This window comes from Equus asinus, chromosome 3 (assembly GCF_041296235.1).
Source record: "Equus asinus isolate D_3611 breed Donkey chromosome 3, EquAss-T2T_v2, whole genome shotgun sequence".
Classification (NCBI taxonomy): Eukaryota; Metazoa; Chordata; class Mammalia; order Perissodactyla; family Equidae; genus Equus; species Equus asinus.
The window spans coordinates 88,930,569-88,953,355 of NC_091792.1; the positions used below are offsets into that span (position 1 = coordinate 88,930,569).

General features: G+C 35.1%; 1 protein-coding gene across 2 annotated transcripts in view; it reads right to left on the bottom strand.

Annotated features, from left to right (window-relative positions):
• Positions 1-1,452: 1,452 nt before the first annotated feature.
• The window catches only part of CCSER1 (coiled-coil serine rich protein 1), a 1,220,070-nt gene continuing 1,198,735 nt past the window's right edge, over positions 1,453-22,787 (bottom strand). Inside the window, exon 12 of one of the 2 annotated variants that reach the window (XM_070505367.1) lies at positions 1,453-10,372. In XM_070505367.1, coding sequence (XP_070361468.1) covers positions 9,887-10,372 — 486 coding nt within the window. In that variant the 3' untranslated portion in view covers positions 1,453-9,886. The remainder of the gene's footprint in view (positions 10,373-22,787) is intronic. The other variant, XM_070505366.1, reaches the window with a different exon arrangement.

Genomic DNA, 22,787 nt, shown 5'->3' on the forward strand with positions numbered 1-22,787 from the left:
ACCACATGAGATGAGTCCTATTATTATCCCATTCTTCAGATAGAAAAGCTGAGGTAGAAATTGCCCCAAGGGCACACAGCAAGAAATTGTCAGGTATGGGCTTTGAACTCAGACATTAAGCTGCCTTCAACTGCTCTATTCACAGAATACTTGAGTCTCATTTGTCCAACATGTGTTAGAACTAGCAGAGATGGATATGTTACCAGTTTAAGGGTACATTGTTTGACTAGATCTTAATTTCTCAATTTATCTCCTTGCTTTTAAGTGCAATGATACAAATCTTTTCTCTCTTGCCCATTTTTCCAAGTGCCTTTACTTTATCAAAGTATCTTGGGAAAGTGTTTGATCACTCCTGCAGTTAAGCAGTTCAAAACATATGAACGTTTGAACGTATATTCCTAATATGAATAATGCCTTTCTAAGAAGTATTTGTACAATCTCTTTTGAAAGACGAGAATAAGCATTTTGGGGACAAAACCAAATTGCATATTTCCAATGACTCAAATTTTACGCTTAATACAATAGCATGATTGCCCTGATTTATGTAATGGACTTGCCAGTCAAGTGAATGAGTTGACGCAAATGGCCATATTGGTTCCTGGGCTTCATTGTGAACGATTCCTCTGGAAACCCTTACATTCAGCCCTTGCTTCTGAAAGTAGGAGTTGATGTAACTCTCGTTGAATAATCAGATGTTAGTTTGTCTCAGTTGATCTACAAATATTCTGATCAGCTTCTTGTGTTCTACTAATCCTTTTGATTGGCTTTCCAAATTTGTTATAATTCAGATAGATATTAAACTATTCTTTAATTTCAAAAACATGTAATGATATAATCTCACTAACCAAAGCCTATTCTTAGGTGATTATAAATGCCAGGTCTTCACTTTAGTTTCAACACACAAGGCAGTCATTCAATATACTGTTTAAAATCTTTAAATTCTCAGTTTTTAGCAACGCAAAAATCTCTACAGATTAGCCATATTTTACTAATAAATAGTCTCATGCTAGAACTTAAATCCAAAACAAAGATTATGGCTAGTGAGGTAATACTACAGTTTTGTCAAATTTATTCATCTTAAGTGATATTTGGGTCTAAAAGATGTCAAGGCAACATTTTGAGCCATCTATTCTATGTGTGTGAAGACAAAACTCTTACCAGCCTCTGACCTAATGTATAGTGTCTTTAAAATCAGCCATTTAGTTGAAACCTGGCACCAGCTTAAGTTTCTGGGATGTGATCCTATTTCATTGTTCAACAGTATTCAAGACAGGGTTTATATGTATATTCCTCTTTCTGTCTAGCTCTCCTTCAATGGAAAATGTATAATGTAGAGTCCAAACTATGGTATAAAAGATAAAAATATCTTCAACATTGTTTCTAGTTAAAAGTTAACCTTTATTTAAATATTTCCTTTTTCACGTATAAGAACCCATGAAGGGAAAAACAAACAAAATTAAGTGGAACCCTAGCAGAGGATCATAAGCATGCAAAACCATCTTCTGACATTACTTTGTTTTGTTTTTGTTTTTTTTATTTTGGTCATATGATTACCACTGTATTATAAGCTATGCTTTTAAATGAAGCAATACTCCTTCCTATTGTGAAATTCTGCATGGAGACTTACCAATGAGACTAAAGCAAGCACTACACTTGGCTAAATTATTATCTCAAATTAACTTTCTGTATAAAAGTTGGTTCTACTTTTTTAGTTATCTTCTGAAATGTGATTCGATTTTTATATCTGCCTTAAACTATGATATTCACTAAAGTTGCTTCTGCACATTTAAAGCTGCAATGCCTATTCTACTGAATATCTCTACAAATCTCAAAGCGTTTGTTATATTAAAGAAATAAGAACCATAAAATGGGGGCTGGTCCGGTGGCATAGCAGTTAAAGTTGATGCACTCCACTTTGGTGCCTGGGGTTCACCAGTTCAGATCCTAGGCGCAGACCTACACACTGCTTATCAAGCCATGCTGTGGCAGGCGTCCCACATATAAAAAGTAGAGGAAGGTGGGCATGGATGTTACCTCAGAGCCAATCTTCCTCAGCAAAAAGAAGAAGATTGGTGGCAGATGTTAGTTCAGGGCTAATCTTCCTCAAAAGCAAACAAAACAAAACAGAGAACCATAAAATGGAATGAGATATGTAAGAGCCATCGAAAATAACATTAAAAATGAAAATATTTGAAAGAATGTATAAATAATAAGCACTATATACATCAATATTCCATTTTAAATATTTGTAAATGGTTTTACAATTGAAATTTTAAAGAGAAATATCTGCATAATTCATCCACAAGAAAGTGCTGATTAATTATAATCATAACCAAAGGGTTTGTAAATGATTACCAACAGAATCTAGAGATAGAGTTTATGAGTTCTCATAAAGTCTTCAAAATAACCCCTAAAAGTTAATGTCTTCAGTGATTTAATAACAATAAATCAATACAGTGCTTCTTGACATTCTTTACAGACAATAGAGTTCAGAATCAAAGTAAAACTCTTCCTGTAGTCAGGAAAATGGGCTGAGTCTTAAACCGTAAGGTCATGTTACAAATAAATTCTAAAATACATCATATTAGTTCATTTCATCTTTTGAAATCACATGATATAAAAGCACACAAGAGAGGAGCACCATTTACTCTGCATTGTGAGGCTATAGAGAACACCTGAAGAGTTTAAACATAAAATGTTTGGGTATGCTTTCAAGTTATTGCAATAGCAATTTAAATGTATGTTCTTCCCTATTGGCTGGTATGGATGCCAAACGGATGCATAGTCATGCACTGTTTCAAATGCTGGAATAGCTGTTCTGAATCATCCATCTTCCAGCCATTTGAGGAAGCTCAAAGTGTGTGTGTGTGTGTGTGTGTGAGAGAGACAGAGAGAGACAGACAGACAGACAGACAGACAGAGACAGAGACATAATTTAGAAGAATTTTGTATTTTTTGTGTTTTTACAGAACACAGAAACAGTGAACAGGATTTTGTAAATAATAAAATCAAAACATTTTAAGATATATTATGACCAGTTGTAGAAAATGGAGATAAAGAGTATAGCCCAGAATGAAAAGATTCCTCCCATGTATTGAAATGAAATGATAGCAGCATAGTCCCCTAATGGTCCCTGGGATATTGCACTTCATTACTGTTTCATCAGAAATTAAGAAAAGCCTAGTGGCAAAGGAAGTGGAAATAGAAGTCATGTCAACTGGCTGATGAAATAAATGGCTGATTTTCCTTTTTCCAATCATCACAACTCTCAAGAACCCAGAAATAAATCATATTGCTTTATGCCCAGTGTGAATACATGTGTGAACCAACCTATCACCAAGACAGGTTCAGAATAAATTAATGCCATAATGAAAGCAGTCAGGTACCACACAACATATTTGTTGTTTTACAATTTATTTTGCAGAGGAATTATGCATATTTTTTCTAATCGCCATGCTTAAGTGTATCAATTTTTCCTCAGAATATTAGTCAAATGGTGAAATTTCCATTAAAAAAAATCAGTGTCCTTATTGGAAAATCAAGAGCCACAAAAGAAATTCCACTATGGCATTCGATAATACTAAAATTGTAACTTCCAGAGTAATTTGCTATTTATTGTCTTTCTCATTAATTTTTTAGTTTTAGAGAATAGAAAATATTGTTATAAATGTTAATAATCTTAGACGCACATATATTAGAATACATCAAATAGTTTTTCCCCCGTAAAAATAGGGTCTGGCTAAGTTAATATTCAAATTCTCTTGCCTTCCTGAAAACAAGATTTTTGAAGAGACCATTCAAAGTAGGATTATACTTTATTCAGATATTATTCAGGTATATATTATTAACCACAAAGTAAAGTGTATTTTAGTTAAAAATTTAGGACAAATTTGTATTTCCCATTTAATTTCAACTCCTTCTAAATATTTAAGAAACTTTAAATCAGCTGTAATTTTTGTCCCTAGATCGAAATATCTAAGCTAATTTTGTAAAGATTTAGTTTTTTAAATATATATAAGGCAAAACAAACATATCAAATTCAATGATGTCTACATCAACATCCTCAGAAAATGAAGAAAAGAAGTAAAGTAATCTGATAACTAGGCTATTTTTTCATCTACTGGATGATTTCCCTATATTAGACACTTCATTGGCCACGTATTTTTAAAAATATAACATGAAATTATTTCTCAGTATTTTTCCCAAATGGCTTCAAGGAAATGAAATTAGGATGTCAGATTTTCTAGTGGGTAACCTTGAAATACAATAGAGCTTTCCTCTCAGGACTCTGTATTTGTTGATATAAACATCAATAATTGTTCTAAAAATGTTTTTGAATGAGTGGTATTCGGTTTGCTAAAGTAGATCATTGCTCCGATTTTCTCCCCAGCAATATCAAGGGAATTGAAGAGTAAAGGAGATTGAGGCAGCACACATTGCAGCATCGCTCTGCCTCTTTGGGAGAGAGTTTACCCTGGAGGTAAGCAGAGTATAAATGGAAAGATCAAGGCTGTGGAATCCCATCTAGTCATGCATGTCGTGTCCTTGGAAAACTACCTAACTTTTCTAATCTCATCTATGAAATGAATGAAACAATTGCAAACATACTAGGTTGTTGTAAGCTGAAAACAAATGCTATCGACTGGATGTTTGTGTCCTCCCAAATTCCTATGCTGAGGCCCTCACCCCAACGTCATGGTATTTGGAGGCAAGGCTTTTGGGAAGTAATTAAGTTTAGATGAGGTCGTGAGGGGGGCCCCATGATGGGATTAGTGACTTTATAAGAAGAGGAGCAGACCACAGCTTCTTTACTCTCTGCCATGTGAGACCACAGCAAGAAGGACACAGCTGTCTGCAAACCAGGAACTGAATCAGCCAGCACCTTGATGCTGGACTTCCCTGCTTCCAGAACTGTGGGAAATACATGTCTATTGCTGGAGCCATACAGTCGATGGTTTTTGCTATAGTAAGCAAGCAAGTAATGAAGTAAAGCAATGAAGTAAGGTTTGGAAAGGATAAGAAGAAGTAGAAGGCTCCTTTTCTTGAATTTTATGTTCAGGAAGAAAAAGTATGTGTGTTAGATTAAACTGGTGAAGTTAGTGGGGATGTACTGAATGTTCTTTAGAAAGAACCATGATATCCCACATTCTAGATTACTTACTCAAACGGAACAAACTACTCTGTATTAATTAAGAATTTTTATTATGTCACAATTTTTGCAGGAAATTTCCAGCTCTAAAATAGGGTAGACTGCCTTCATTCTTTTCCGTCGATAACACACCTAGAAAATGATCTCTCTGACTTTTTTGTGTGTGTGTGTGTGGGGGGGGCACTACTTGGAACTGCATCTAGCTTGTGAGCCAGATCAAACTTACAGTAAATAAATAGTTCGTGGATATATTTGTGGTTCCAACTATTTGTGAAAGAACTTGGCACAGATTAAGATTTAAAAAAGAAAAATTTGGCCATGATAATGTGTACTGGAGAAGTGGGCTGTTTTGGTTGGTTGGTTGGTAGTTGGCTGTTTGCTTTTATACTATGGTGCAATTTAGCTTTTTTGTAAGAACTCAAATTAGTTTATACTTTCTGTCATCTCTGCCTCGTGTTTAGATATAGCCTAGAGTTGGCATGACAAAGTCAGCACATGGGAAAAGAACAAAAAAAGATGTTTGAATTGCAGGAGCAGTAAATTCTCAAAGAATATCAATGTGTGACTGAACTATCTTTTGTACAAAAAAAAATTAAAATACATGAAAAGACCTGATAATAATGCCCCAGTAGAGTGAAGTCCCAGAATGCAATCAAAATCCTAGTAGAGGGGCCGGCCTGGTGGCGCAGCAGTTAAGTGTGCATGTTCCACTTCTGCGGCCCGTGGTTTGCCGGTTTGGATCCCGGGTGCGGACATGGCACCACGTGGCAAACCATGCTGTGGTAGGTGTCCCACATATAAGAAAAAGTGGAAGAAGATGGGCATGGATGTTAGCTCAGGGCCAGTCTTCCTAGGAAAAAAGAGGAAGATTAGCAGATGTTGGTTCAGGGCTAATCTTCCTTAAAAAAATAAACAAAAAATCCTAGCAGAAATGAATCAGTGCTGCATTTAAACAGATATATCACTGAGGGAAAGGCCTCATGCAATGGGGAATGTGATTCAGTCATATGGACGGCAACCAAGACAGCACCTTCACAGTTATCGCCCTTTCTTTATCCACTTTGATCTGCACGTGGCTCAGTGGTGTTATAAGGAACTTTTCAAAGCACTTCCTACCTCTGTAGGTATTCAGAATGGAAAATTCTGAAAGTGAAAAAGTGGGATGAATAAGATTATACGGATTAGTCCAAGTTACCCAATGTAATGGGTTACTACCACTTCTTGATAATGAGAAAGGTGATACTGAATGTGGATAATGAATTTGGAGAAATAGCATTCGCCATTCAATAAACTGCTCCTACTGTTCCATCAACAACTAAGAAAGTCCTTGGGAGGACTAGTGGAATGTGTTGATTTATCCTGGAGATGTGGTCCTTAAATATATGATAATTTAAAAAGAAAATATTAACAAATTAGGGAGGTATTATCTCTATTAAACACACAAGGAAAAGAAAACAAAAAATATGTGACATTTCCTTTGAATGCAATGAATTCCTTTGAATTCAATAACACTCAGGAAATAATGACAATGGGCTATGATTAAATCTTGGGGAATATAAACTATAAAACACAGGTCATAAACTCAGATTAATCATGAAAATCTTTGTCAACATTTTAAGTTAGGTATGTATGGGCATGTCTACAAATGCGTAATATCGACTAGAGGCTTGCTCTTTTATTTATATCTCAATGAATAAATAACTAAAAGCACTTGAATAACGTGTGGCTCTAGGTTCTTGCCCTGAGCATATCGACTCTGGTAGGTTCACACTGTTAGCAGTGCAGCAACAGTTTCACAGTGTGATTTGCACAAAGACTATGGTGCCCCAAAGAAGCAAAAATAGTTTGAGAGATAATTCATAGTTTTGCCGTGACTCTGTTAGCATATAAAATTATTTGAAAAAAATCACTGAGTTCACAGAAACACAGTTGCATGTTTGAATAATTATAAAAATGGGAACAGTTTATTTCAGGTGGAAACAGCTCTTCTTTAAGGAGTATCTTTTCTTAAGTGCCCCTTAAAACACTTTCTAGATTCAGAAGAGACCATCTGCAGCAGAAGTTTTACAGGGTTACTTAGGCTCAGCTACACACACACATGCACAGAAGAAAGAGGGAGGGAGAGAGGAGACGACGGCTTCCATCAGAACAACAAGCACTTTTTCCCCCTGGAGTCAGGTCTTTGGATATGTACCGCCTTGGAGAAATGTATAAATCACTTTTATACATGGAACTGTCTTAGAAAACTAGAGATTTTAGTACAAAGAAATCAATTTGCTGAAAGAATGCCCACATGCCGTTGTTATGAGTTACTACATATACACAAGAGTAACTTACAGAGGACCCCTGTTTACAGTAACTGATGTACATTAGCATGGGGCTTACACCTTCTCCAGGCCTGAGTTACACTTAGTATTACAAATAATATTATAACAATGCTGAAAATACTGATACAAAACAGCTTTAAGATGATATTTCCAAAAAATACCCCTCCTTTTAAAATTGAACTGTTTAATCCAGGTTTTCTTTTTGAATGCTTCAGCTTTAAAAAAGATTTTTCAAGAAAATACTAGTGTTTAAAACATCTCTTAAAATGTCTATTAAATGACAGATTTTCTTAAATAGATTTTTTTTTACAAAGTATAATTCAAAAGTCTATCTTCTAGGAAAACAAAACTATAAACTCCAAAAGTCCAAATCAAAAACATTATTTGTGATACATAGCTCTTCCATATCCTGGGAAAAAATCCTTGATTATTTTCTCATGCTAATTTATTTACAAACTTCAAATACTCTAGCAACACACACCAACTTTCAGGACAAATGAAGCTGATTTCCACAATTAATCATCATCTTTTTTCTACCATTTTGTAAATATTGCCCAGCCCAAAGTGTGTAGCTGCATGAATATTATAGCTTTTAAAGTATAGTGGGAATTGTAGACAGCAGTCTCATTAAGCCGAGCAATTTGCAGTGTGTATTGTTCTCTTTTGGCAGCATTACAAACAGGCAAAGAAAGAAAACATTTGGCAAACATTTGTCTTGATGCACATGTGTCTTCCTTTGGAAAACAAAAATTACAAGTACAACATATTCACTAGACTCTTTACTCTTACCAGTTCCAACCAAAGTTTGCAAATTGGTCAAAGTTTAATAGTTAAAGCTGGAGGTGGGCAGATCTAATGGCTTTTCGCCAAAGCATAGAGCTCAAATCCATTTTTGTATTAGGAGATGCATTTCACACGTAGCTTTAATTTAAGCAGGTTAGTCAGATGCCATGCTAAAGCTGCTATCTCAGTTTCCCTTTATTCTTTTCATTTGTACATGCTGATAGAGTCTGTCAGAAAATGCAAGGGCAGCAGATCACGCAGTAGGTGTGACAATTTCAGTGTGCATGGATTATACCTAATGTGGATACAGTTACTAGCTTTTTTCTTTATATAAGAAAAATGGGGCCCTGATCCCTCCTGATCATTTGAAAATATATTTATTTATTTATTGTTTATTTGTTTATTTCTATAGCTACATACAGCTGTTATTAATTAAACATAAAGGAGTTATTTTATTTAGGTGTATTGATCTATTGCATGTGCATTTAAGTGTGAAACATATTAAGCCTTGTTTGTTAAAGAGAAATATTTGCATCAAATGAGCTTTAAATATTCCTGTTAGAGACTTATTTCTAAGAGCAAATTGAGAGTTCACATATGTTTTACCTTTGCTTCTAACCCTAGAAGACGGAATAGTTAGAATAGTGTATACTGGGCTACCAGGAAACTGACTTTCTGTTCCTCAATTCATCATGCAGAGTCATCCATATGGGTTGACGTATATAGAGCAAAACTGGACATACATAAAAAAGTGAAAAATTTAACAATACAAGGAAAGTGAAGTAAAGTAATTTTCTTAGAATGCTCCATCCCTCAAATTATTAAAAATATGCCGATGTTGCCATGATAGTGACTCAAAGAGCATAGCATGTCGTGTTTTATGCATCATTTGACAAAATTCAGCCAACTTTACCACCTCACTGTGTTATGTCGTAGTACTTCAACACCAATAGCAATAACTAAAAGCAAAATCTTTCGAAGATCAGAGCTGTCATTCTCTATTTGGCTAGCAATTACTCAGTCTGAAATCCTTTGTGAACTAGTATGAACTAAACATTTAGAGGATAAAAGAAATAGCCTTTTCCCCCTTCATGGTGTGGCAAGATAAGCTTGAATGCATGTAATAGAGAGACAGATGCATCTCTAGCTTACATGCAAGCAAGCTTCATTCTCCAAATAAACACACCACCAAATATAAGACTTTAAAATCCCTCTTCTCTTCTCCTTCTATTAACTACGTAATTTAAGATTCTTTACGATTTCTTCATCTATTTATTCCTCACATCTATTTTCACAGTGACACCATTAAGTGAACAGAGTGCTATCTGATATTACCTTCTGAAACTTCAATGCATATCAGTGACCAATCAAGATAAAAGATAAAGTATGGACTATATAAACCAGCAAGATGGTCCCATTTATTATACATCTATATAATATAGTCTTGAAGGCTATTAAACCTAATTCAGTTAACATGCTTGAACCTTCATTCTAACAAAAAGTGCACAATTCTTTGTTTATAACTAAAAATGAAAGTAATATAAGTACATGACAATTTGAATATGAGCTATGCACGAGAAACACTAACCATCTTTATCCTACCTAGAGACAGGAATAGGTGATTTAATTACCCATCCTGCTGGCCTAGAGTCTGCAGCTCAGTGGTGTGTAAATTGTGATGGAGAAAAACGTTCTTCCTGCTGTACATGTGTAAAGAGATTGGCCCTCTAGGTGGCTGCCCGAACCTGCCTGTAAAGGTTGAATGCTGTCGGGCCACAGCAGCTTGGTCCTTTGGTTTCTCTGAGAATGTGGCGAGCCCTTCGGTCTTAGCTGTTGGCTTCAGAGAGTTCTGCCCTACAGTGGGCCGGAAGTTCTGGGTGACCTCAGATGTGAGGGTTTCGTAAGTTCCTCTTGAGTGTTTGATAACTTCTGCTAGTTCCTTGTCCTTCAAGAAATTACTTAAACATAGACTTGATAGTTGGCAGGCCTTGCTTTTGTAGGGGCTTGTCTGGTCAGCTGCTGAGTATCTAAAACGGTCCTCGGTGGGAGTATGCATTGCTTTTCTGTCCCTTGTGCTGAGACTTTGGGTCACAATTCGATTTCGATATGTAGCCTACGGCAAGGACACAGAAAGAAAAGATGTCTTTAAAAAAATACACCCATAGCATACATAAAATATAGAGTAGTGTTTTCACATTTGTGTGCAAAATCCTAAATTTCCAATGAGGCTTGAAAAAAAATCAATAGAATTCATGAGAGTAAATTTCCCAGTGCAACACTGCAAGAAATAGTGGTTAAACAGATAATCTACTCTAAAGGGCATTTTTTAAAAGACTTTCTAAAGAGAAGTTTTAGGTTTACAACAAAATTGAGAGGAAGTTACAGAGATTTCTCATATACCCTCTGCCCCTATGTGTGCATAGCCTCCCCTGTTATCAACGTCACTCACCAGAATGGTACATTTTTTAGCAAGTATGATCCTACATTGATACATCATAATCACTCAAAGTCCGTAGTTTACCTTAGGGTTCACTCTTGGAGTTGTATATTCTACAGGTTTGAACAAATTTATAATGGCATTTGTCCATTATTATAATATCACTCAGTGTATTTTCACTGCCCTAAAAATCCCCTGTGCTCTGCCTATATATCTCTCCACTCCTCCTCCCACCCCTGGCAACCACTGATCATTTAACTGTCTCCACAGTTTCGCCTAGTCCAGAATGTCGTACAGTTGGAATGATGCAATGTCGTCTTTTCCCATTGGTGTCTTTCACTTAGTAATATGCATTTAAGTTTCCTTCATGTCTTTTCATGGCTTAATAGCTCTTTCTTATTTTTGGCATTAAACTAAAAGTCATTTTGAAATTTAGCTAATTTCCAAAATTTGAATTCTACAGTTTTATCTGAGAATTTATTTTAAAAAGTAATGAACATCCATGAGGCTATTAATTTTTTGTTGAATTTAATATGCTGTATTTAGTTAAGTATATGCCCAGAAAGTTTTAGAATTATCCATATCTCGATTTGTATCAGCAAAGCGGTAACCTAGAAATTTAAGGAACTAAAAACAGTCACTAAAATGACCTAAGGAGAACAAGAAAGCACTCAGAAGAAACTTCAGTGTGTGTTTCATTTAGACTTTTGGATGTGCTTTATTATCCAAAATCAGGTCCACGAGTATATGCCATCTTCTTTCTCACAAGAAGTTATACTTTATTAATAGAAACAAGACATAGCTCATTGAATCATGCTGTGGAGGAAGCAAAAATTACAAGCTGGCAACAGAATTTCTCCTGAAAAGAGCACTCTTTTGGTTTAGAAAAATACATTGAGATAGAAACTGACTAGCTGGCTTATTGTTCTGGTGAGAAAAAACAAAGGATTTATTGCTGCTATAAAGAAGGAGGAGAAAAGAGAAGAGAAGGAAGTAAGAGAGAAGAGAGTAGAAGAAGAGAAGAGAGAAGAGAGCCTACTACATGGCAGTAGGCTGATACAAAATGCTCTGAAGGAACCAAGGACAATTTCTGTGTGCTCGACATCTAAATGGAGCAAATTTTAGATACCCGTCTTTTCATTGTTTCCTAGAAAATCATTTCTCCAACTGATCTGTACTTTGAGCCCCAATTTCCTTATCCAGCTATCATCATTTCGATTAATATCACTAATTTGACATAAAACAAAACCAAAAAACAATTTTGACCCTGAAACCTATTCTTCCTCAAATAGCCTCCTTCTCAATAAGTGGCATCCCTGTCAAGCCAACACCTGGAAATTATCTTTGCTGTCTCTCTTTTCCTCACACCCCTTAAAATCAAACCCTTGCTGATGTTCAGCAAAAATGCAACCTCAAGTCATCCACTTCTCATCCATCCACACTAGCCCCCTGACCTCATTCTCTGGCACGTATTAAGCATTTAATAAAGATTTGCTGAGTAAACTTTATCTGCTTGAGCTAATAATATATAATATGTATAGAGTGTGTACGATGTTCCAAGTAGTCTTCTAATGCCTTTATACATTTCACCCTCACAAGAGTCTTTTGAGGTAGCTTCTATTACTCCCATTATACAGACTGGAAAGTGAAGCACAGTGAGTTTGGACCCCACAGATAGTGTAGGGTGGACAGTCTGCTCAATTAGCTACTAGTTCATTCTGCCTCCCAGTATTCCCATGGTGATATTTCTAAAATGTATCACATTTTTCTAAAATAAATTACATGCAGAACAATACTATAATTTAAATGGATGTTTCAATTATCATTACTGAGATGAATCTCCTCAGTTTTCTGTAAAACCAAGGTCTATGAGGTGATATCTGTGAGGTGTCCTTATACTCAGTGATTTCAAACTGAGATATTTTGCTGACCATGCCTTTTCTTTCTTTTTTTTCAAATTGTCTTGATGTTTGTAACAAAGTGCCATTCTAGTTTTTATTATGTGCTTACTGATAGCAGACCCTGTCCATTACTTCTAATTGCCATTTTAACTCTTCCACAGATCAGGAGTAGGGATAGTTACACTGCTCACCTGGTGTATAAAGGAAGCATTGTATGACTTACAAAAGATATTTCAGGGACTTTCTTGGGTAAAGGAATATATTAGTTTGATTCAATTTTTATTGTTCAAGAACTTTTCCGGCTTATTTCCTCTTGGCTCTTTTCCCTCACTCTAGGTATTTGGACCTACTTAGAAATATGAGCTTTTATTTTCTCTTCATTTCTGTGACTTCTATAAAATGTTTACCTAAGTGTTGAATTGGTTACTGACAGATTCTTAAATCAACACTACATTTAATAGCTGCATCCAAATGTTACACATCTTGGGTGCTATTTGTGAAATATTCTGAGAAAAAATGTGTTTCAGGACAAAAGAGACATTTGTAAATTGATCGTGATAATTAACAATGGTAATGTTTCTTTTTCACTTCTATTTCTATACATGCTGCCTAGGAAAGTAGAGGAGGTAGGTGGAGGCTTCATTTCTATTACTTTAACATTAACTTTAGGGAGACATTCATCATTTTCTTTATGTGATCATCAACCCTCTTGGAATATCACATTAAATTGAATATAGGTTTTAATAAAGACCTATTGAAAGGGATCAAATAACTCAACCCCACAGGCAGCCTCAGTGCACCTTCTCTGGTATAACATCTGACACCTACAAGGTAATGCGGATCTACCTTAAAAAGAAACAAAATGAAGGATCTCACTCAATTTTTAAAGAAAAATGCATATTTACATCATCCATTTCTATTTGTTTGCCATAGTTTGCTTTTGACATCTTAGACTTTTTACTCTTCCTTTTAAAGTGTTTTGTGATTTTCACCATTAAGTCCTGGGCTCAGGGTGTATATGGGAGAGTGGATAGCACAGGGACTCATGGCATAGATTTGGGGTCAGACACACCTGGATTCATTTATTCATCCGATAAATATTTATTGACCCCTACTGAGGACAAGGTGCTGCCTTACATGATGGGAAATAGTGCTGTTCATAAAAGAACTGGCTCCTCTCTTCAGGCAGCTTAAAGTCTAATAGGAGAATTAACCAGAATCAGACACTTTCCAGCAAAGTGACCATGGCAAACTACTCACCCTTAGTAAGTCTCCAATTTCCTCATCTGTGAAAGGAAGATTTATATTCATAACTGTATCTACATACAGGATTATTGTTAAAATTCGATGAACTACTTTGTGTAAAATGTCCAATATTATGCCTGGAACATAGTTATTTTGATGACAGCAACAATAATAGTATTTACAGTGACAAAATAAAGTGACCGATAGACCTGGAAATTACCTTGGTGGATGTTCACTTCATCCTTTAGCAGTTAAACCACTTTGAACACTTCCAACTCAACTTTAAAAAGCAAAGTAACTTATTCCAGAATATTCGAGTAATTTTACATTTGTTGTTGTAGTTTGGTTTCCCAAAACAGACTCTAAGACAAATATCCCAGACTATAAACAAAAAGTTTATTGGAGAGCATTCTCAAGCCAATGCCTGTGGAGGAACGAAAAGAGCAGGTTCTGGCAGAGAGAGAAGTCAAAACTACTCAATGAAACTGTCTCAGATGGTCACACAGGGAGATCTGACGCTGAGATGACTCTTCACAGTTGTCCCCAAGTTGGCAAGTGGTTGGGAGCCTTGCACTCTTGCATCAACAAGGTACTGGACATTGGCAGGTGCCGGGAAGAGGGTGGTAACCTTGAGTGAACGGGCTTTCTTATTTTTTGGAGAGTGAAATTCTCGGAGAGGACTTACTTGACGGCTGTCAGCTGCCAATGTTTGCAGCAACCAGGAACATGAAGGCTTTAGTTGTGAAATGTGTGTGTGTGTTTTGGGTGGAGGGAGGGAGACACAGGAAGCACAGCACAGCATCCACTACATTCATTATCCTATTTATGCATTTAATATATTATGGGACAATTTGGCTTAATGAAACAAACATTGAACCTTGAGCCAAAGACTCTTATCTTGCCTGTGCTATTGAACTGTGTGACATTGGATGAAAAAATTAATTTTTCTGGGCTTCAGTTTCTGTCCCTATTGAAAGAGATGATTAAAAAAAAAGAAGATAAAAATTAAATCTTCAAGAAACTCAAAATTCATTCAATTCCCTTCCAGTTCTAAAATTCTGCACTTAGAATATATATTTTATTCTACATGTTTTGGAACATATTTAGACAAAGGAAAGATTCTCTTGATTCAAAATATAAAAATATACTTTGGTCATATATATTTGTATTTAGTTGCCCTGGCCCAGGGGGAAATAAATAATTTCTTCATCATGCTGCTAATTGAGGTTAATTCCTTCTGAATCTCTTGGGATCATATCTCTAAAGGGAATTTTCAGTGCATATGACTAGCCACATCTTTCTCAAAACTGGAATTAAATTTCCCCAAACTCATGTAATTGTGTTAGTTTGTAGACAATTTAGTTGTCAAACAGCTATTTTATTACCTATCCTTAGAGTTCTTTGTAGAGAATGAATGGATGGCAAATTTAGCGATTAATCAGTCAAGTGTGACGATTATAATAAAATCAGTATTTTATTTCCCTAACATTTTTTTTCTCTCATTTCTTTGCTGGAGCATATAGTCTGCATTTCACTGAATCCAAGATAACTGACTTTAAAACACATTATTATTTTACATACCACTAAGAAAGTAAAAATAAACAAAAAACACACTATGCTAATTAAAAACAAGCAAACAAAAACCACACTCCATTTCCTTATTATGATCTATGTCACCCATTAATCAGTCACACCAGCCTCTCTTGGCAATTTCTTCTATCTTCAGTTTCCTTTCTTACGTTTGATAGCCAGTCCTTTTGCATTTATCTCAATGATACAGCTTTATTTACATGTAGGTATGTTGCCTCTTTAGATTTCATAAAGCATTTGGTTTTTCCTTTGGAAGAGAGTAGGGAATTGAAGGCAATCCAATTACAGATTTTTTTTTCACTAATATCAAAGTTATACCCTGTTTCTTTCTTTCCTTGGCTTTCTGTATACAAAATAACTTTTGTTATAATACCAAATCATGGTAAAACTTTTTGAAAATATTCTTAAATGGTAAATCAACACATGTAGTACCAACATCACACATAACTCAGTGGAAGAAAGGAGAATATGAATCTAGGATAAAATCCACACACGTATAGCAATGTAAATTCCGTTACAACCCCAACTTGGTTGAAAGCATTGATTGTAAGATCCATCCTGATTTTAGGGGGTTTATTACTTTAAAAAAAGTCTCATAACTGATACAAAATAGAAATACAGTAATCATGCCAATATACACAGCCTACTTTTCATTAAGGCAGAATGACATGATGATAGAATTAATGGCGGAAGGGAGCAATATTTCAATCACTGATTAATGAGTTTCATAATTTTTTCTGAAGTTTTTCTTTTTTTGTGAATTATACTGATTGTTGTCAAAAACATTCCAGGCAACAGCTTCATATGATCATTTCTTGAGTAGATTAGAACTTAGCCTATGATTGATTATTTTATTTTAAAATACATTTTTCTGCAAATGTTCTCCACTTAACAAAAAATGGTATTGTTTTACAACTAGAATTGTTCCTAAAGGAATAGAAATAGTTGAAACAATTGCAAATAGCTAGCTAGAAAAAAAATGGTATTATATTAGAAAAAGGGCTAACGTTAAATAGCTTTGTAACAAAATTCATAAAGATTACTGAAAATATTAACATTATGATTTAAATTGAAGTAAAATAAGAGATAAATATAAAATTACGTTAAAGTGAGCCAGTATTATCATTGGTCAGAGTTCTCGTAGCAAGAGAAGTTAAGTAGTAACTCTTGGATAATTCACACTGAGAAACACGCCTCCTGAATAAGTTCATGGTTTCCTGCCAATGAGACCTCAAGATCAAGTAAGTAAGCTATGCAGTGCAGAATACTGTATATTTTATTTTCCAGAATAGACACTTTGACCCCTAACCATTCCCACATCCAAGCCAATTAAAATATAAACTTCATAGGGGGGAGACTTTGCCTGTCTTGTTTGATGCTGAATCCACCGCTGCTTGGAATGCCTGGCATCTAGTGATGCCTTAATATTTATACAGTCCAGAGAATAATCTACTACCATGCTTGCTTGCCTTACTGACACAGCTTATCTAATAAGCAATGTTATTCCCCTGACATTTTCTCTCGTTGATAAGTTGATGACTTTGATCTATATATAGAGATTGAGATATTGCCTAGATCTTAAACTATCAAACACTGGACATGTATGTTTTGCTTCCTTTCTTGAAAGCAGTGGGGAATGACTTTTCCCAAGAGACGTGTCAACTTTCCAGAGAAGTCTTGGTACCTCTACTCCTTCTTAGTTGTACCTCTCCAATAAAGAAACAAGAAATATTATGTAACTACAACATATACCCAGAGGAAAAATGAAGCCTTCACAACCACCACAGCAATATGACATGATATCTATCGCATTAGATATCAAGGCAACTGAAAAAATCTCTATAAATATGTTTTGTCAATATTGTAGAACACGAATCGAAAGGGAGTTAGTATAGAGCAGTCATCTCAATCTGTTTTCCCCACGTGTTCACATGACATATAGAGACACGCCTCTTTGGGCAAAACCAGGGCTATGAAAATACTCCCATTAAAATAACTTTAAGTCAGCTCCTCTATCTTCCATTTATGCAAACATTTTCGATGCAGAGCAAAAAGAATGGTCAGAATCCTCTCTAATTTATAAAAAGACTAAATTTTGGTGCTTTAGTAGTAGTAGCAACATATTACTTAAAATATAGACACAACAAATGACTGTGACCCATCTAACACTGGGCTAGTAACCTGAAGATTAATTGAGTTGTTCACTTCATTAGTGCAGAAAATAAACAATGAAGGCAAGAGTTGAGGCAGTATAATAACCGAAAGAACAAACTCTGCAATACATATATTAATTTATTAAAAGTACATCAATACATAAATCTGAAGGCAGAATAATAGAAACTTTCAACACTGTGATGTCAAGAAGCCATCCCTATTAAATACTGTTAAATATGTTTACTGTTAAATATGATGACATACATGAAAAGTGCTTTGAATAAATGCATGTACAAATATTATTACTCACTGAATGAGATAAAATCTACAAATAAGTCTTAAATGTAAGTATTTCCGTTTTCTTCACCATATGTTTAAGTGTATATTAATAACCGCCTTAAATTTTTTTGTTGTCATTTAATCCCAATATAACCTAGATTGTGTCTATTTTTTTTAAATTTTGCTTACAAATCTTTTTTTGCCCCAAGTGTGAGGATATTTTCTTCTAAAATACAAGCGAGAGTACTTTTCAACACCTTTAAATAATGGTGTATATTCAGTTTCCTTGTTGTGTTTTCAATCTAAACTTGATCTTCACTGTTATTTTCCTTCCATCCAGTTAGCCCTGGAGACCATCCTAAGGGTCTCTTTAACACTCTTTCAATATGGATCTTTGTAAATTCTCTTAAAGAAAGTTTAAATTAGCCTTGTGACACATTTTAGAGAAGAATTAAATGGAAGCCTTCTGTACACAGCCCCTTCCTGTTGAAGCACACATCTTAAAGGAACCTCTCCTGTCCTACTTTTAGAAGATAGGTTCTATAGCGTCCCAAACAAATGCTGTACCATCTATGGAATCTACAATTGGAGGAGGCAAAAAAGACCTTTCCTTGTAGAACTCCATCACGCTAGTCTCTAATGTAGTTTTCATGAAGTCCATAATTAACCCAACCAGGAGCCTATCAGAGAATTTAGAGTTGTATAAAGTAATCTAAAATTATGTCAAAGGAAAGACAATAGTAGATTTATGCTATTGAAAAAGCTTTATTTGCCTTTATAAAATGTAAAGCAAGCCTTGAATCTTGGACAAAACAAAATAAAATCGAGGTATAACAACAACAAAAATGCAAAAAGACGGTTATGAGTGCTTTCAAGACCTAGTGTCTATCTGACACCTGATAGTGAAAAGATCTAGGGCGAGAAGGGATTCTTGAATATGCTAAACTCAAGAGAGCATATGTTGTGTAATTTTAGAATTTTAGAAAAGCGACTAGAAGGCAGACATGTCTCTTTATCTCAGATTTTATTTATAATAATAGCAAAGACTTAGTGAATATTTACAATGGGCCAAAATATGTGCTGTGTTTCACGTACTACTTTCCATTCCTATTAGAGGATTTTATTATACATATTTTAGTGATGACGACACTGACACCCTTACATTTAAGTACTTACGAGGATTCCAGGGTTAGTGGATAGCAGAATGTGAATTGGAGCTCCAACATTTGGATTTCAGAACTCAAGCTCTTAGCCAGGGGTTTCTGAACCTCAGCACCATTTCATTTGTGATTATACAGTTTCTTGTTGTGGGGGTTGCCCTGTGCATTGCAGGATGCTTAGCAGCATCCCTTGCCTCTACCTATAAATGCCAATAGCACCTGTGCCCAGTTATAACAACCAAAAATGTCTCCAGACATTTCCAAACATCCCTTGCAGGGTAAAGTTGCCTCCAGTTCAGAATCACTGGCATAAACTATAATGGTTTCCCAAATCAGACAGATAAAAGTGACCAATGCAGTACCTCTCCAAAAATAAAAGCCGCATACATAAACTGCTATGCTTTTTTAAAAATCATGTACAGCCATGAGGAGAGAAAAATTAAGCTTTTATAATTTTTATTTTATTTTATAAACACATATAATGGTTACTATATGCCAGCCACTCTTTTGGGCCCTTACAATTATTAATTTTCAAAATATTAGCTCATTTACTAAAGCAACACAATGCACTAATAAACATTAGAAGTATTTATAAACATGAATCTTGCTCAACAGGAGCGATGAAAAACATATACAGTATGGTGCATAAAATCCAAAAATTTCTTCATTCAGACTAACCAAAGAAGCATGAGGGATAAAATCTGTTTAACTGGGTGGCACTTCACCCAGTGCTCTAACAAAGGTCTTAAAAAATAACTTTTCCTCCACACATGGGGAGTGGAGGAATGTTAATGGAATGTCACGAACTGCTTAAAAAGCAAATGCTCCTTTTGATTTTTTGCTACCTAATATGTTGGTGTGAAGTTAATTGGTAGACCCAAAATGTGCCTCTTTCTCAATGACAACCAGTGAAGTGTCAGTATAAACTCAAACCCCATTTATTAAAAATAACAGACTGTCCTTTTCCTGTCGTCATTGAGGAATATGATTTCTAAAGCAGTTATAAATACCAGGCCATTTCTCTGTGGAAGGTTTTGGCATATTGCTGCATCTGTTTGTATCCTTAGATGTGGAATCTGTTTTCAGTGATAAAGAAGAGTTTTGTTAACGGTCTAAGAAACACTCTACCACAGAGAGAGGGTATACAGAAGCTGTTGCTGCTTTGCAAGCAGGAAGCCGTGTATTAAGTTCAAGTAATAACCCAAAAGAAACATTCAAAGGTTCTGGCAGGCAAGATCCATTTTTTCAGATTGCACAAATTACCAAGAGGAAATTGTCTGGAGTTAAATTACTTCTTCTGGCTCAACCTCACTCCTAAATTCTTTAGGGTATACTAAATCCTTCTGGTGGGCATTTAGAATTCAACTAGGGTTAGAGGACAGGCACAAGATAAGCAAGGTGAATGATAATAAGGTCAGCTAAAGGCGAGTTCCCGAGAGAGAGAGAGGCCATGTCGTCTTCCTCTCCTCAGGAAAAAAGTGAAAGCATACAACAGTTTTCCCATAAGCCACTAGGCATATGCTTGACTGTTCTGTTTACAACTAGACAAAATGAACTCTGAACAGAACTAAATCCTGAGGAACAATACTGAGTAGTCTTTAAAATTAAAAAGTGTGTGTGTTGTAAGTAATTCTCAGTTAAAAGGTGATTTAAATGAGAATTTCAATTACTGCTTATAATAACAACAAAGGTGTATGACTGAGGACTCAATTCAGAAGAAACCTAAGAAAGTACAACTCCCCACGAGTGATATTCCAGAAAAGTGTGATTTCTAAAGGAGAGTTTAAGTTAAATTTATATGCCTAAGGGGAATGAGTAGGAAATTTTTTCCGTGTTTACACAGGAATGTATAACAATGGGCAATTGTTGTGGTTTACTATAGCAACAACGTGCAAAAGGAGCCTCTTGTCTAGACACCCAGATGCCCAACATCTAGCACATATTAGATGGTGCAATGTTTCTTGAATGAATGAAATATTCAAAAAATAATCACAAAAATCCTTATATTTTCATAATGTCTTTTGTGTGAATAATTCAAAGGCTTTACAGCCAATTACTCTAGCTTTATAAGATTGAAATTTCTTGTATCCAATAAATGAGCAAATATATTATGAGCCTATATATTATATATGCATGTGTGTGTATATAATTGATTAAGAATCTAGCCTATTTATTCCCCTCGCTTTCTAGTACTTATTAACATGATTAAATAATGTAGGCCCTAAATTCCTTGCTTAAATGATTCTATTTTATAAGTAATTCTACCCTACAAGCTCTGCTGGGAGACTTCTCAAAGTAAGACGTTATTTACCTAATCTATGAGTTCACACAAAAATGGAAGTGAAACAAAAACACAGCCATTTTACATTGCTCATTTGTTGTTCTACATCGGTATAATGTAAGGCAAGTCACTTTTAGGAATAAGTTTGACTCGCTGAATAAAGACATTACATAATTAAATACATGGGATAATTTGGAGGGTACTACAAATAGCAAATATCATAGCATCTCCTGTATTGGATACTTTACATGTTATATATTGCATTCACATAAACTATCCTAATTTACCCTTGTAAATGTGCATTAAAATTGGTTCCCAATGCCTCACTTCCATTTTACAGATGGAAAACTGAGGCTCTTAATGACTGGCTTACTCAAGATGACTCAGGTAGTAACATAAGGTCTTTGAATTCCAAATTCTACAAACTATCCTGTCTCTTCAGCCATCAAAAAATTAAATACATTTCCCCAATTGTTTTCTTGATACTAAAATTTTACTTTTGTGTCAATTCCTTTAGGCTTATTAAACATTTTTGGCTTATTAATTCTGGATTTAGTTTATTACACAAAATATACCCAGGCTCCATGAAGAAATTTCTTCCAAGTAATGTGAAGTATAACATTATAAGTTATTAGTCATTTAAACCTTCATATGACTCAAGTTATCAAATTATTCCTGAAGAAAAGGGTTTAAAAGGAATCATGGGGAGTGGAGGTACCCAGAAGGTATGGGTAATATGTAAATAGATAAGAATGATGTTGAAATAAAGGGAGGCTGGATATAGACAAATAATGTACCTCACTACCCACCTGCCAGCAGAATAACTGTCAAAGCAGGCAGCATGAAAGAACTATTAGCCCAAGGAGACCAGATCACTTGAGTGTCTCCCTGGATTCACTGATCCATTTTTCTAAATATTCTTTCATTTTTTGAATTTAAGTGTTTTGGTTTAGATATACCCAGATTTAGGAAAGAATTATTCAAGACGTATTTCAAATGTGATTTTTAGCCATTTTAACCAAAATAGCCATTTTGTATTAGCTTTGGCTCTATTTTCCTTCAGTAGCATGAACAATTTAAGGTAGACCAAATGTCCATTACGAAAATTCAGGGGACATATATGGAACAGTAATGTGGCAAATAACAAAACATATTTTATGCTTGATGGTTTGGTGACATACTATTATTTAAAAGTCCTTCAAAGAATTTACAACATCAAAAGAATATTGCAAACAAGTGTACGGAAAAACAAGGTATGCAGAATGGTTTGTGATTAGTGATGAAGTAATACTCATTTTTATCTACCATCTGATTTTCTGAAATGCTTTCATATAGTATAAATAAGAACAAGACACGGCAGGGAATGAATTCTGGGATGGAAAGTTATGGTCAGGATACGATTACCTACAAGTTAGAACCAATTTTTAAAAGAAGTGTGGAACATCAGATATACATTCTTTCACCTGTCAAGAGTCAAGTCT